Source organism: Pungitius pungitius, chromosome 6, assembly GCF_949316345.1.
Source record: "Pungitius pungitius chromosome 6, fPunPun2.1, whole genome shotgun sequence".
In the NCBI taxonomy this organism is placed as follows: domain Eukaryota; kingdom Metazoa; phylum Chordata; class Actinopteri; order Perciformes; family Gasterosteidae; genus Pungitius; species Pungitius pungitius.
The window spans coordinates 7,960,512-7,973,694 of NC_084905.1; the positions used below are offsets into that span (position 1 = coordinate 7,960,512).

At 42.8% G+C, this 13,183-nt stretch overlaps 6 protein-coding genes across 6 annotated transcripts; all 6 read left to right on the forward strand.

Moving 5' to 3' along the window:
* The first annotated feature begins 414 nt into the window (after nucleotides 1-414).
* LOC119195829 (histone H2A) lies at nucleotides 415-1,087 on the forward strand. Its single transcript, XM_037451106.2, has one exon. The coding sequence runs from the start codon at nucleotides 425-427 to the stop codon at nucleotides 809-811; it is 387 nt and encodes a 128-aa protein (XP_037307003.1). The 5' UTR covers nucleotides 415-424; the 3' UTR covers nucleotides 812-1,087.
* Nucleotides 1,088-1,622: 535 nt separating this feature from the next.
* Nucleotides 1,623-2,160, forward strand: LOC119195831 (histone H2B 1/2-like). Its single transcript, XM_037451107.2, has one exon. The coding sequence runs from the start codon at nucleotides 1,630-1,632 to the stop codon at nucleotides 1,999-2,001; it is 372 nt and encodes a 123-aa protein (XP_037307004.1). The 5' UTR covers nucleotides 1,623-1,629; the 3' UTR covers nucleotides 2,002-2,160.
* A 2,264-nt stretch (nucleotides 2,161-4,424) lies between these two features.
* LOC119195828 (histone H1-like) lies at nucleotides 4,425-13,148 on the forward strand. The gene is made up of 2 exons (XM_062562824.1): nucleotides 4,425-5,158; nucleotides 13,115-13,148. Exon 1 carries the CDS (start codon nucleotides 4,437-4,439, stop codon nucleotides 5,064-5,066), a length of 630 nt encoding a protein of 209 aa, XP_062418808.1. The 5' UTR covers nucleotides 4,425-4,436; the 3' UTR covers nucleotides 5,067-5,158; nucleotides 13,115-13,148.
* Nucleotides 8,034-8,717, forward strand: LOC134131220 (histone H3). The gene has a single exon (XM_062562821.1). The coding sequence runs from the start codon at nucleotides 8,043-8,045 to the stop codon at nucleotides 8,451-8,453; it is 411 nt and encodes a 136-aa protein (XP_062418805.1). The 5' UTR covers nucleotides 8,034-8,042; the 3' UTR covers nucleotides 8,454-8,717.
* Nucleotides 10,078-10,406, forward strand: LOC119195495 (histone H4). The gene has a single exon (XM_037450451.2). The coding sequence runs from the start codon at nucleotides 10,078-10,080 to the stop codon at nucleotides 10,387-10,389; it is 312 nt and encodes a 103-aa protein (XP_037306348.2). The 3' UTR covers nucleotides 10,390-10,406.
* On the forward strand, nucleotides 11,830-13,059 carry LOC119195489 (histone H2B-like). The gene has a single exon (XM_037450445.2). The coding sequence runs from the start codon at nucleotides 11,846-11,848 to the stop codon at nucleotides 12,221-12,223; it is 378 nt and encodes a 125-aa protein (XP_037306342.1). The 5' UTR covers nucleotides 11,830-11,845; the 3' UTR covers nucleotides 12,224-13,059.
* Nucleotides 13,149-13,183: the final 35 nt, after the last annotated feature.

Genomic DNA, 13,183 nt, shown 5'->3' on the forward strand with positions numbered 1-13,183 from the left:
AGTTTATTCATGATTCCTTTATTTTACACAGCAGTGAGGGGAATTAAGACATACTTGAAGTACAGCTGGTAGGGGTCAGAGGGCGGACCACGAGGGCTTTTACTGGTGATGAGTTTTTGGATAGCCTCAATCTCATCTTTGATACAAGATAAGTGCACTGTATATATTTGCAAGTAACGCGCTTTGAATAGACTATCGATTCAATGATGACAATTTTGCCTAAATGCACGCATATTTAAACTCAGTCTGAGGACATGATGGAAGATGGAGGCGCCAAAACTCGGGGCTGGCGCCCTGTGTGCTCGTGCATGAAGCCTCTTCTCTGGTTGGTGCGCATGTCAGGAGCCGTCCCGCCCGCTCCGCGGACATATAAAAGTGGGTTTGGCTTGTGAAGCCGCACTTTCATTTGTAGAATCATCCAACCATGAGCGGCAGAGGCAAAACCGGTGGCAAAGCCAGAGCGAAGGCCAAGACCCGCTCCTCTCGTGCTGGTCTCCAGTTCCCAGTCGGTCGCGTCCACAGACATCTGCGCAAAGGCAACTATGCGCAGCGTGTCGGCGCAGGAGCCCCCGTCTACCTGGCGGCTGTGCTGGAGTATCTGACCGCTGAGATCCTGGAGCTGGCTGGAAACGCTGCACGCGACAACAAGAAGACCCGCATCATCCCGCGTCACCTACAGCTGGCTGTCCGCAACGACGAGGAGCTCAACAAACTGCTGGGCGGAGTGACCATCGCTCAGGGCGGCGTGCTGCCCAACATCCAGGCTGTGCTTCTGCCCAAGAAGACCGAGAAGCCCGCCAAGTCAAAATAGACATGGCGCCCGCCATCTAGACCACAAAGGCTCTTTTAAGAGCCACCCAATCACACAAAAAGAGCTCTGATCCTCATATACTTAATGTATCGTTCTCCCTGCTTGCAATAAAGTTGAGTAACCGTGAGTCAACAGTCAATGATTTATCCCATTAGCCAGTTCATATGAACCCATTGAGGCCAACCTGAGTTCTCAATCTCGTTAATATGACGTAGATGTCTGTCATGTCGTGTCCTACTGTAAAGCTCAGTCACCTAAGCCTCGTAAGAAAGCAAATCAACCCGGAAAAGCCTGACTCTCTGAAAACACATGTGGAAATCAATGTCATAATATTGTTAATCATTTCTGTCACATGTATTGTTCATCATTTTGTTACATTACATTACATGTCATTAAGCTGACGCTTTTATCCAAAGCGACGAACAATAATTGTGTCCTCCTATTACCCACTCAGTAGAGAGCATGTTAAGAATAAGCTTCAAACAGGTTTGTGCGATGGTTGTTAAACGAGCTATGATCCTCATGAATTGATTCACAATGTTGTTCTATATGAATCTACTATTTCCTTATTATTATTATTACCCCTATTGTAAGTCGCTTTGGATAAAATCGTCAGCTAAATGACATGTCATGTTCATTAATTCAGTCTCATCAGAGAGTTCTGCTTGGAGGCAGTCTGTGTGGCGCATGCTCAGTATCACACAGATGACAACCAATTGTGTTGGAGCAACAGTACAGCGTAGTTTGCATATAGTTAATATATAAATACCGCCCGGCCACATCAGCTCCATTATCAGTCTGCAAAGAGATCCTGAATCATGCCTGAGGTTGTGAAAGCGCCAAAGAAGGGCTCCAAGAAAGCCGTGTCCAAGGCCGTCAGCAAGAGCGGCAAGAAGAAGAGGAAGACCAGGAAGGAGAGCTACGCCATCTACGTGTACAAGGTGATGAAGCAGGTCCACCCCGACACCGGAATCTCCTCTAAGGCCATGGGCATCATGAACTCGTTCGTGAGCGACATCTTTGAGCGCATCGCCGGTGAGGCCTCTCGTCTGGCTCACTACAACAAGCGCTCCACCATCACCTCCAGGGAGATCCAGACCGCTGTCCGCCTGCTGCTGCCCGGCGAGCTGGCGAAGCACGCCGTGTCTGAGGGAACTAAGGCCGTGACCAAGTACACCAGCTCCAAGTAGACCTCATCTAGAACACCGACCCAAAGGCTCTTTTAAGAGCCACCCACTTCTTCTAAAGATCATTTCCTGATGTTTCATATATCTGCAAGGCATACTAGAAATATGTTGTTTTAACATAAACACCATTACCCGTTTTGTATGGAATGCCGTTTTATTATATAACCCTAACCCAAAATTAAAAAAATTAATAGATACATAAATAACTGAAATTTACATTGTATATACATTGTGAAATAGATATTAAATACATTCAATCATTTCTGTATTTCACAATGGCACTTCTATTTCATAATGCCACATTATTTCATAATGGCACTGTATTTCATGTTCTTATATGCAAATCAGGGGGCGTGACTATCTCTCACATTCAGAACAGACAACAGAGCCGTGTGCAAAAAGGGCAGTGAAAGGGCTAGAAATAGGCTAAGTTAGTTGTAGCCTTCTTATATACAGTAGCTACTGTCTATGGTTGTAGTAGCAGATAAGGTAGTGGTTCATTCATTACAATGTCTGAGAAAAGTATCTCGAGCTAATTGAGAGCGGCTGCCAACCGATGGGATGGAAACCACCACCACCTACAACCAAACACCACCTAGAGCTGCCGAAGTGGGAACGGCAAGCCCTAGTATTTCCAAAAAACCCTCAATATGTGTCAAAATAGTATCTGCAGATAACCAATGTTGATCGATTTGATCTGCTAATGCTAGCATGCTATCTCGGAGCCCACCGATGTCTTCCATTATGTCAACACTCTCACACGCCCACGGCTCTGTTGTAGTTTTAATCACTAAACAGTTTGATACTGACATTGCCTTGTTGCCTAAATGTATACATACAAGGTTGGTTTGGTAACAGACTTCTTCAAAGATCCTCATCAAATGAGAATTAAACTTGAAGTGAAATAGAAGATGGAGGAGCCAGTATCTACTGAATAGATGTAAGAATTCGACCCTTTAATGAAAGTGGACATGTCGTTTTCTTCCTGTCCAATTTTTGTCTTCTAGTAAATGAGTAATTACTCATTTCTGTACATTGTAAATACAAAGACGCTATTGTCTCAAGTGATTGTCTCATGTTTTTGTATTGTGTTTGTGAGTTGAAGTACCTTAATTACTTGCTATAAAAGCAGGACTTCCTTTAATGTGGCTCTTATGGATGACTGGTGTGCTGTTAATATCTTAAGAATAAACAGTATGGGTGGAGTGAACTGCTCTTTAAGAGCCTTTTTATACTGTTTTGAGTCTCTACGGGTTTCTTGCCTGTGTAAAGAGTGATTTTATGTGATGTGTAAAACAAAAGAATATAACTGTATAGTTAGTTTAAAGCTGCGCAGGATGAGCTACAATCCAGCGTACTGATATCCATCTACACCACAGTCATGTAAACATCACGGATCACATCCTACTTTAGAGGAAATATACTTTGGATCTGATTTTTAAACTGAAAACTAGCTATCATGTTATTTGTATTAATGTGTCCAAGTCAAAAGATCTTCTCAACTTCTCAAAAATGACGCTGTAATGTACCACTGAACTGTTGTCATTGTAATTTATTCTTAATTGCCTATGAATTATAACAGACTTTAGGGTTTTTAATTACATTATCAAAGCAGCTTGACCTATGGCCAGAAAACTGGAATGTGTTTTCAAACACTGGAACCAAATCTTGTTGAATGCTGATATAAAAATACTTAAATTAATAGCATTAGTTATACCATTGAATATTTTGTGCTGACTTCATTCATCAACACAGTATATGTAAGATGTTATTGTAACATTTACATTTTCTAAAAAAAAGACCACCATGGTTTGTCAGTATATTTGATGTTTAAAAGTTGTAACTATTCATAATAAAACGTACTATTAGCAGAAGACCAGTTTCACAGTGAGCAGCAGTGATAAACCATGACCACCATCAGTGTGTTTGCTGCTTCCAGAATAACTCCAGTTTATTAAATACTAATCAACATCTGATGGTTGTTTTTACATTGAGACCCTGAACCAACACGTGGATCGGTTGGAAAACCACTTTTGCTGGAGATGTGATGCATTTTAAATACTTTTGTGAGAGAATTGAGTGTGAAAAGCCGCTGATCAGTGCTGTCCTCGGCGCTGAGTAGGTGAGGTTTGGAGGCTCCTGAAACCAAACACGTGGATCATCAGAGCTCTACGTGACCTGAATATGAAGAGAAACTAGTCCGCTATCGACTCCTCCACCTTTAGCCTTCACAACCTGATGCACATTTAGTTTTTGGTCTTTAATCAGTGAAGAGAAAACACAAGTGACTCGACTTTCAAACTGCGGGAGGAGCTGCTGGCTGGGTTGAGTCTCCACGGTTCTCATGGTGTGTTTAAGTGCAGTCCGCAGTTTGAGCTCTTCATCAGTCTCACAACTCTCAAGTCCTCGACAACACGAACGCACAACAACGGGACAAAATGGCAGAAGTAGCTCCAGCTCCAGCTCCAGCCGCCGCCGCGCCCAAAGCAGCCAAGAAGAAGGCGTCCAAGCCGAAGAAGGTCGGTCCCAGCGTCTCTGACCTCATCGTGAAAACTGTGGCCGCTTCCAAGGAGCGGAGCGGCGTCTCTGCTGCCGCCGTCAAGAAGGCTCTGACCGCCGGGGGATACGATGTGGACAAGAACAATGCCCGCGTCAAGACCGCCATCAAGAGCCTGGTGGCCAAGGGGACTCTGGTCCAGATCAAGGGGATCGGGGCCTCTGGCTCCTTCAAGATGAGCAAGACGACCGCCGACAAACCGGCAAAGAAAGCCGCTCCTAAAGCCAAGAAGCCCGCAGCGAAGAAACCCGCAGTGGCCAAAAAGCCCAAAGCAGCGGCAGTGAAGAAGGTTGTAGCCACTAAGAAGTCACCGAAGAAGGCCACGAAACCCGCAGCTGCAAAGAAGGTAGCCAAGAGCCCCAAGAAGGTAACCAAGAGCCCCAAGAAGGTGGCCAAGAGCCCCAAGAAGGTGGTGAAAAAGGCCCCCGCAGCCAAGAAAGCCCCCGTGAAGAAAGCTGCTAAGCCCAAAGCCAAGAAAGCTGCACCCAAGAAAGCTGCACCCAAGAAGTGAGCTCATCCTGAAGAAAAAGAAGCAAAGCTTCTATAAAAAGGCTCTTTTAAGAGCCACCAATCCTTCCTCAAAGAGCTGTTTCCTTTACTTAGGTTATTTACAGAAGACTTTAAGTTTATATTATATTTTACACTCAACCTAGGCTACACTGATCCGTTGAGGGACATCCAATAACATATACAGGAATAAAACAGATAAGCAAAATACAATTTATTCCACCTCCAGTAGAACGTCGATGTGACAAACGGCATTAAGTGATCTTTTCAAGAACCCATTATAAATCAGGAGGAATTATCAATTCTTCCAAAGTACTAATTACTGTTCCATTTCGAAATGTTTAACCCTCCTGTTACCTTCAAATCTACTAACACCTTTTACCATTGGGGTCAATTTGACCCCAGTGATTTAAACACAAATTAATTATAAATATATTTTTTCCCAGGTTTACGTATTTGGAACTTTATGCTAGTTTGTTGACAACATTAATAGCTCATTCAATTAAAAAAAAACCATAAACATCTGGAAATACCCGTTAAGCGACTGGAGAAATATGCAGATCAGAACAAAATTTCATTTATTTCATCTGTGGACAACCTGATTAGTTTTATGTTTATCCAGTTGTCCCCATTAAATTGGGTACTTACCGTTGTATTTCGATGTTGTCTAGAGATAAGGCATGTTTGGAGAATTCCAAAATACTAGAGAATAAAGAGGAATCAGGAGACCCGATAGACCTGCCATTTAGGATGTTTGAACTGAGAAGAGCAATTAGTAGGGCTAGACAAACAACACCAGGGAAAGATGGTATATGCTATAAAATGTTAGAACAAATGGAAGAAAATGCTCTGGGCACAGTGTTAAGACTTTATAACAGAGTTTGGGGAAATGGCCAACTCCCATCAGTATGGAAACAAGCTGTAATAGTGCCTATTCTAAAACCAGGGAAAGATCCGTTGGACCCGAATGGATACAGACCTATTGCCCTAACCTCTCACTTATGTAAAATCATGGAACGGATGGTCACAGAAAGACAAACGTTCTTAATAGAGAGTAAAGGTCTTTTATCCCAACATCAAAGTGGGTTCCGTAGGGGTCGAAGTACTATGGATTCTGTCTCATGCTTAGAAGCAGACATCAGGAAAGCGCAGACTAACAAAGAAGTAGTAATAGCTGTCTTCTTTGATGTAGAAAAAGCATATGATATGCTGTGGAAAGAAGGGTTACTAATTAAGTTGAATTCAATGGGAATAGGTGGCAGGGTATTTAACTGGGTGAAGGACTTTTTATGTGATAGGAAAATACAGGTAAGAGTAGATACAGAATATTCAAATATATATACTGTGGATAATGGAACTCCGCAAGGTAGTGTATGTAGTCCGTTATTATTTAATATAATGATAAATGATATATTCTCTCAGGTGGAGGAGAACATAGGAAAGTCTATGTACGCAGATGACGGAGTACTTTGGGTAAGAGGCCGTAATGTATCATTCGTTAAGAGCAAAATGCAAGCTGCAATAGCGGTGGTGGAGGAATGGGTCAGCAAATGGGGATTCAAGCTGTCTGTAGCCAAAACACAAGTTATTTGCTTCTCAAAACGGCGTAAGATCGCACCCATCGACCTAAAATTGTATAATAAAAGTCTGGAGCAAGTTAAAAATGTCAGATTTCTGGGGATTTGGTTCGATGAAAAGCTCACATGGAACATACATTTAGACAAGGTCAAGAATAAATGTAAAAAAGTTGTCAATATACTCAGGTGTTTGACAGGAAGGGAGTGGGGAGCAAGTAGAGCATCGTTGCAAAATATATACTGGGCACTCATGAGATCTGTCCTTGACTATGGGTGTGTAGCTTACATGTCAGCAGCAGAAACAAACCTCAAGAAATTGGATGTATTGCAAGCTCAAGCATTGAGAATCATCAGTGTATCATTCACAACATCTCCGGTATCAGCAATGCAGGTGGAAGTGGGAGAGATGCCCCTGAGGATTAGAAGAGTTAAATTAATGCTGGCACACTGGGTTAATCTCCAGGGGCATTGTGGAACTCACCCAACCAAAAGCATTCTGACAGACTGTTGGGAACATAGGGAATCCAATCACACAAGCTCTGGGTGGGTAGGCGATGTAATGGCGGAAAAAGCAGGGTTGTGTCAACTACAGTATTGCACTGCAGTCTCAAACTCCTTCATTTCTCCCTGGTTATTCCCATCTCCAAAGGTAGACTTTAGCATACAGCAAAAATTGAAGGATAAGTCGAAGCAAAAGCCAGCATGGCGCATAGTACAGAATTATTTTGATCAGCACTTCTCAGACTTCACGTTCATATTTACGGACGGATCTAAAGACCCCAAAACAGGATGTGCAGGAGCAGCAATTTATATCCCGTGTGAGAGTGAGATCTGCATCAGGCAAAGAGTATCAGATCATGTGTCAGTTTATACCACAGAGCTATTGGCAATACTATTGGCCCTGCAGTGACTAGATAAGAGGGAAATTAACAACACCGTAATTGCACCGTATTGTTACAATGCGGGAGTTACAGTATCCAGAGGGAACATCTTCGTCAGTCACTAAAGAAGGTTAAACACCAGGACTGGTCACTGTCAGGTCTACTGGGGAATCAAGCAGATAAAACGTATGGTTTCATTATTCAGTTTTTAAGAGAAACGAATTTAGTTAAACGGATCTAGTTTTTTTTTGTTTTGTTTGTTTTTTCTCTGTTCTCATCTCTTAGTGTTCTGCATAATCTCCTGCTCCACACTCCAGTGCAGATGGTGGCGGTAATGCACCGACAAAATGGTTTGCAAACCGCCAATAAACACTAAAAGAAGAAGAAGAAGAAGAGTCCTCCACCAATCAGGCACCGCAGGTCGGAATCCGCGTCACTGCTCCACACCCGGTCCACATTCAAATAGCAGCGTGCCTCCGCTTTGCCGGCATACTTCTCCCGACCAGAGAGATCAAGCAAACAATGGCACGAACCAAGCAGACTGCCCGTAAGTCCACCGGAGGCAAAGCCCCCAGAAAGCAGCTGGCCACCAAGGCTGCCCGTAAGAGCGCCCCGGCCACCGGCGGCGTGAAGAAGCCTCACCGATACAGGCCCGGTACCGTGGCTCTGAGAGAGATCCGTCGCTACCAGAAGTCCACGGAGCTGCTGATCCGCAAGCTGCCCTTCCAGCGTCTGGTGAGAGAGATCGCCCAGGATTTCAAGACGGACCTTCGTTTCCAGAGCTCCGCTGTCATGGCTCTGCAGGAGTCCAGCGAGGCTTACCTAGTGGGTCTGTTTGAGGACACCAACCTGTGCGCCATCCACGCCAAGAGGGTCACTATCATGCCCAAAGACATCCAGCTGGCGCGTCGCATCCGCGGGGAGAGAGCTTAACAAGTTTTCGCCGACAAACCCCCACAACGGCTCTTTTAAGAGCCACCTCACCGCCTCTGAAAAGCATGTTCCTCACATACTTGCAATATATTTCTTACTTTTTCTTCACGTTTCTGCCGTTCTGGAAATTATATATAATCGGCTTTTGGCTATTTTGCAGCGAGCTAGCCCCTAATGTTTATTATAGTCACTGCTTGAAACCTATAATGTAACTCCACACCGACTTCATCATATCTGAGTTCGATGGACTTGGGTAAAATAAACTTTTACAAATTTGAAACACATTTTCGTCCTCAAAAGGTCTCCGTTTATACATGAAGGATAATGGATGGAAGACATGGATGTGGAAGTTGACCAAACAGTGGCCGATCCTCCTGGAATCAGATCGTATATTTTATTCTCCTTTGTGTGCTCTCTGCTCAGGACGTTGAGCAGCTGTTTGTAGGAATAAGGTAATAACTTTAGCTTTAGCGTACTAACCCATAGCATATATTTTATTATACTATATTCTTTTTATCTTATTGCTGCACTATGTTGTCATTATTGTACTTCTGTCATGCACCAACAGCCAAGACAATTTCCACGTATGTCCAAAATATTATGGCAATCAACGTTTCTTGGTTCCATAATGTCAGGTGTGTTTTCTGGTTTCATTTACTGTAGCGGCGTCCCTTCGTTGTCATGCATTTCTAAGCCGCTATTGAGTTGCAGGCACATTGAATTCATTTTCTTGACGCGAATGACGAGAGATCTTACGTTTGTTTCGATTTAGGTTCATTTACTCAATAAATAGAGTTGACTAAATACACAAAATAAAACATTCCGTCACACGGTAGAAAAACTGTGCACAAGTGCATTATCAGCTCATCTCGGCAATCAACTTTTGGAAAACACGACGTCAATATATGCAGGAAAATACGCCAACATATATCCAATATAATACGTTCTCAACATAAGGAGATCTAATTAAACAACATACACTTTCTTTACATTATCTAATATCTTTTAAAAGTGGCTGTATATCATTTTGCAAGTGTGTGCATGCGTATATTCGTGTGTGTGTGTGTGTGTGTTTGTACAGAGACGGTGTGTTTTTGGTTCTTGTGTAGTTTGACTGAATGAAACCTTTCACTGAAAAAACATATATAATGTGATTTATGTGACTGGTTAAAACTAGTTAGAAGATCATATATTCCATTGATCCTTTTCTAAAGGAGCTCCTCCTTGTTTTCATCAAAGCTTTTAGATAAAAATACATATAAAGGTCTTTTTGCAGATTAGTATATATACGTATAAAGAAATCTCCACAGGGACATTTACATTTAACTTCCTCCTCTTCACACATTATTTCTCTCCTCACGAGGAAATTCAACAGCTGCGAAGTGGTAAAGTTTCATGTTGACTCAACCAATGGACCTCTGTTATCCACGTACCAGGACCGGGGCCTGACATTAGACATTAAGGTGGCTTATGAGGTTGGTTGTTAATGGTCTAGTTCAGCAGGGGGCGCTACTCCCCCTCCCCCAAAAGCCCCAATTCCGTCCTCCATCACGTCCTCAGACTGCATTTAAATGTGCGTGAACTAAGGCTCATTCGTCATCTTGCAATCGAACGAGCAGAGAAAATGAGCGGCAGAGGAAAGGGAGGAAAAGGACTCGGCAAAGGAGGCGCTAAGCGTCACCGTAAAGTCCTCCGTGATAACATCCAAGGAATCACCAAGCCCGCCATTCGCCGTCTGGCCCGCCGCGGCGGAGTGAAGCGTATCTCCGGTCTGATCTACGAGGAGACACGTGGGGTGCTGAAAGTCTTTCTGGAGAACGTGATCCGTGACGCCGTCACCTACACCGAGCACGCCAAGAGGAAGACTGTGACCGCCATGGATGTGGTCTATGCCCTGAAGAGACAGGGACGCACCCTGTACGGCTTCGGAGGATAAGCCCTAACTTACCAACACACAAAAGGTCCTTTTAAGGGCCACTCACTCCCTTCGTAAAGCGCATACTTCCTTTTAGTTTAGTGAGCTGGTCCATGTACTTCAATCTGTTGTACTTAATGTCTCTTTGCTAAATGTTACTACACCAGTTCTTGAGAGATGTCAATGCCAATTTCCCAGTTGCACCCCAGACATTGCAAGCATTAAGGTGTAATTGTTACTTTTTACAGTTGTGTAAGGTACACTCCTTAGCATAAACACCAATGCCATAATGCAGGTCTGAAAACCATGGTTACATTGAAAGTTACTGCTCCACATCAATTGTTGAGGGGTGTGTAGCCCTACAAACATACAGTATACATTACATGTCATTTACCTTACACTTTTATCCAAAGAGACTTGCAATGGGTGCATTTCAACCATAAGGAAACCTACTCTGTAGTGAAATTTCATCAAATAAGCAGATTTACATCTAGTTATAGATAGGACCAATTATAAGTACACTTTAAGGTCTACATTGTGATAGTGTTTAAGTGGAGGTTTAGTCTGAAGAGGTGTGTCTTTACTCTGAGCATATAAAGGTTCTCTGTTGTCATGTCATCAGAGCTCCTTCCAACCTTTAGGAGCAGGACATCAAAGAGTCGTGATCTGGTCGAGTTGAATAGTTTTGGACTAAAATTGAAGAGAGAACAGTGTAGTTTTCTTCAGATGGTTCCAGAGAACAAATAGTTTAACCATTAGATCTTCTGATAAGGTGTTATTTATGTGAAGCTGCCTATGTAAATTCTTTAGTCTCTAATTTAACACCTACACCCTCGACAGCCTCTCGTACCTTATTGCTTTAATATGTTTTAGCAATATAATGAAGCAGAAAGCTGTGCTTAGAGATCTTTCATTGTAAGCAGTCATGCTTTTAGACAAACACTCTGCTAATCTCTTGGATCTGAACGTTGAAAAAACTATATTTTACCAATGTAATACCAACATTGAACTTCACACACCTGAAAAAACACAACAGTCCCAACGTTCCCCTCATTACCCTCTCAATGGAGAGCTTTTACGGTAAAAGTGCCCTAAATATTGAGAGAAATACATTTATGTCACTGTGCTACTTTGTCTTCTGACAAAATGAGCTTTTATAACCTTACTGCTGTCATTCTATATTATTAATGTACTTGAATTATTGATACTTTGGCATTATGGGTGTAAGTGCATATAATTTATCTGACCCCAACGAGTATGTTTTACAACTTTGTATCAGATAGTCATTTTGACTCTCAGGCAACAAAGGAATCTCCTTATAGGCTCAGCCTTTTTGACGCATGCGCGGTATCAGCCGCATGACAACCAATCCTGTACGAGCAACAGCACAAAACGTTTTGCATCTAGTTACTATATAAAAAAAAGGTCCGCGCTTTCCAACATTACAGATCTTTCCTGGAAGGAAACACTCGGAACCATGCCTGACCCACCCACCGTCAAAGCGCCCAAGAAAGGCTCCAAGAAAGCCGTGTCCAAGGCTGTCACCAAGGGCGGCAAGAAGAGGAGAAAGTCCAGGAAGGAGAGCTACGCCATCTACGTGTACAAGGTGATGAAGCAGGTCCACCCCGACACAGGCATCTCCTCCAAGGCCATGGGCATCATGAACTCGTTCGTGAGCGACATCTTTGAGCGCATCGCCGGTGAGGCCTCTCGTCTGGCTCACTACAACAAGCGCTCCACCATCACCTCCAGGGAGATCCAGACCGCTGTCCGCCTGCTGCTGCCCGGCGAACTGGCGAAGCACGCCGTGTCTGAGGGAACCAAGGCCGTGACCAAGTACACTAGCTCCAAGTAGACCTCATCTAGAACACCAACCCAAAGGCTCTTTTAAGAGCCACCCACTTCTTCTGAAGACCATTTCCTAATGTCTCTATCAATAAATCTATATTGTTATATTAACATTCAATGGAAAAAAGTGTAGGATTGCGATACAATTTTTGAGAAGTAACTGCCATCTTAGTGGTAAAATAACAAGTGACTTGGAGATATGGAGAGACAAAAGCAGAGGGACAAACGTCTGTATAGACTCAAGGAGACTGAATGGCCTCCAGGGCCAGTGGGATGTCAACAGATTTTATTTTGATATTCTGTTCAACGTGCTAATCTCTGTGATGAAGTTTGCAGAAGTCTTGTTAACTGATGTTTGAGATGTGTTGATAATCTGGTTTTAAGATCTGTTTTTTTTTTCTTCACAAATTCATCTGATGTTTAAACTTGTGTCTTGCCCAAGTTCCCCAAAACATGTTGGTGTGAAATCCACACATCAATACTGTTGAATAGATTCCTTCAGACTTTACTGAATTGAGGGAATTGCTATTTTTTTAATATTTGCTTGTGTAAAGTGATCAACACACCATGTATAACAAATTATTTCCTGTTTTACAGATTTTGAAATGGAACAGTAATTTGTACCTTGGAAGAATTGTGATTTGATAATTCCTCCTTTATAATGGGTTCTTGAACAGATCACTTAATGCCGTGTGTCACATCGACATCTTCCTGGAGGTGAAACAGTGGCATTTGTCTGTTCACATATGATGTAGTTTTATATAGCTACAACGATCAGATCCTCAAAAGGCTACATCACACATGATGTATGCAAACAAAGAAGCAGAGATACATCTTTTAATCGGAGATTCATAAATTGTATTTTTGCTTATCCGTTTTATTCCTGTATATGTCTTAGGTTATTTCCATTGAGGGACATCCAATAACTTAAGTAAAGGAAACAGCTCTTTGAGGAACGATTGGTGGC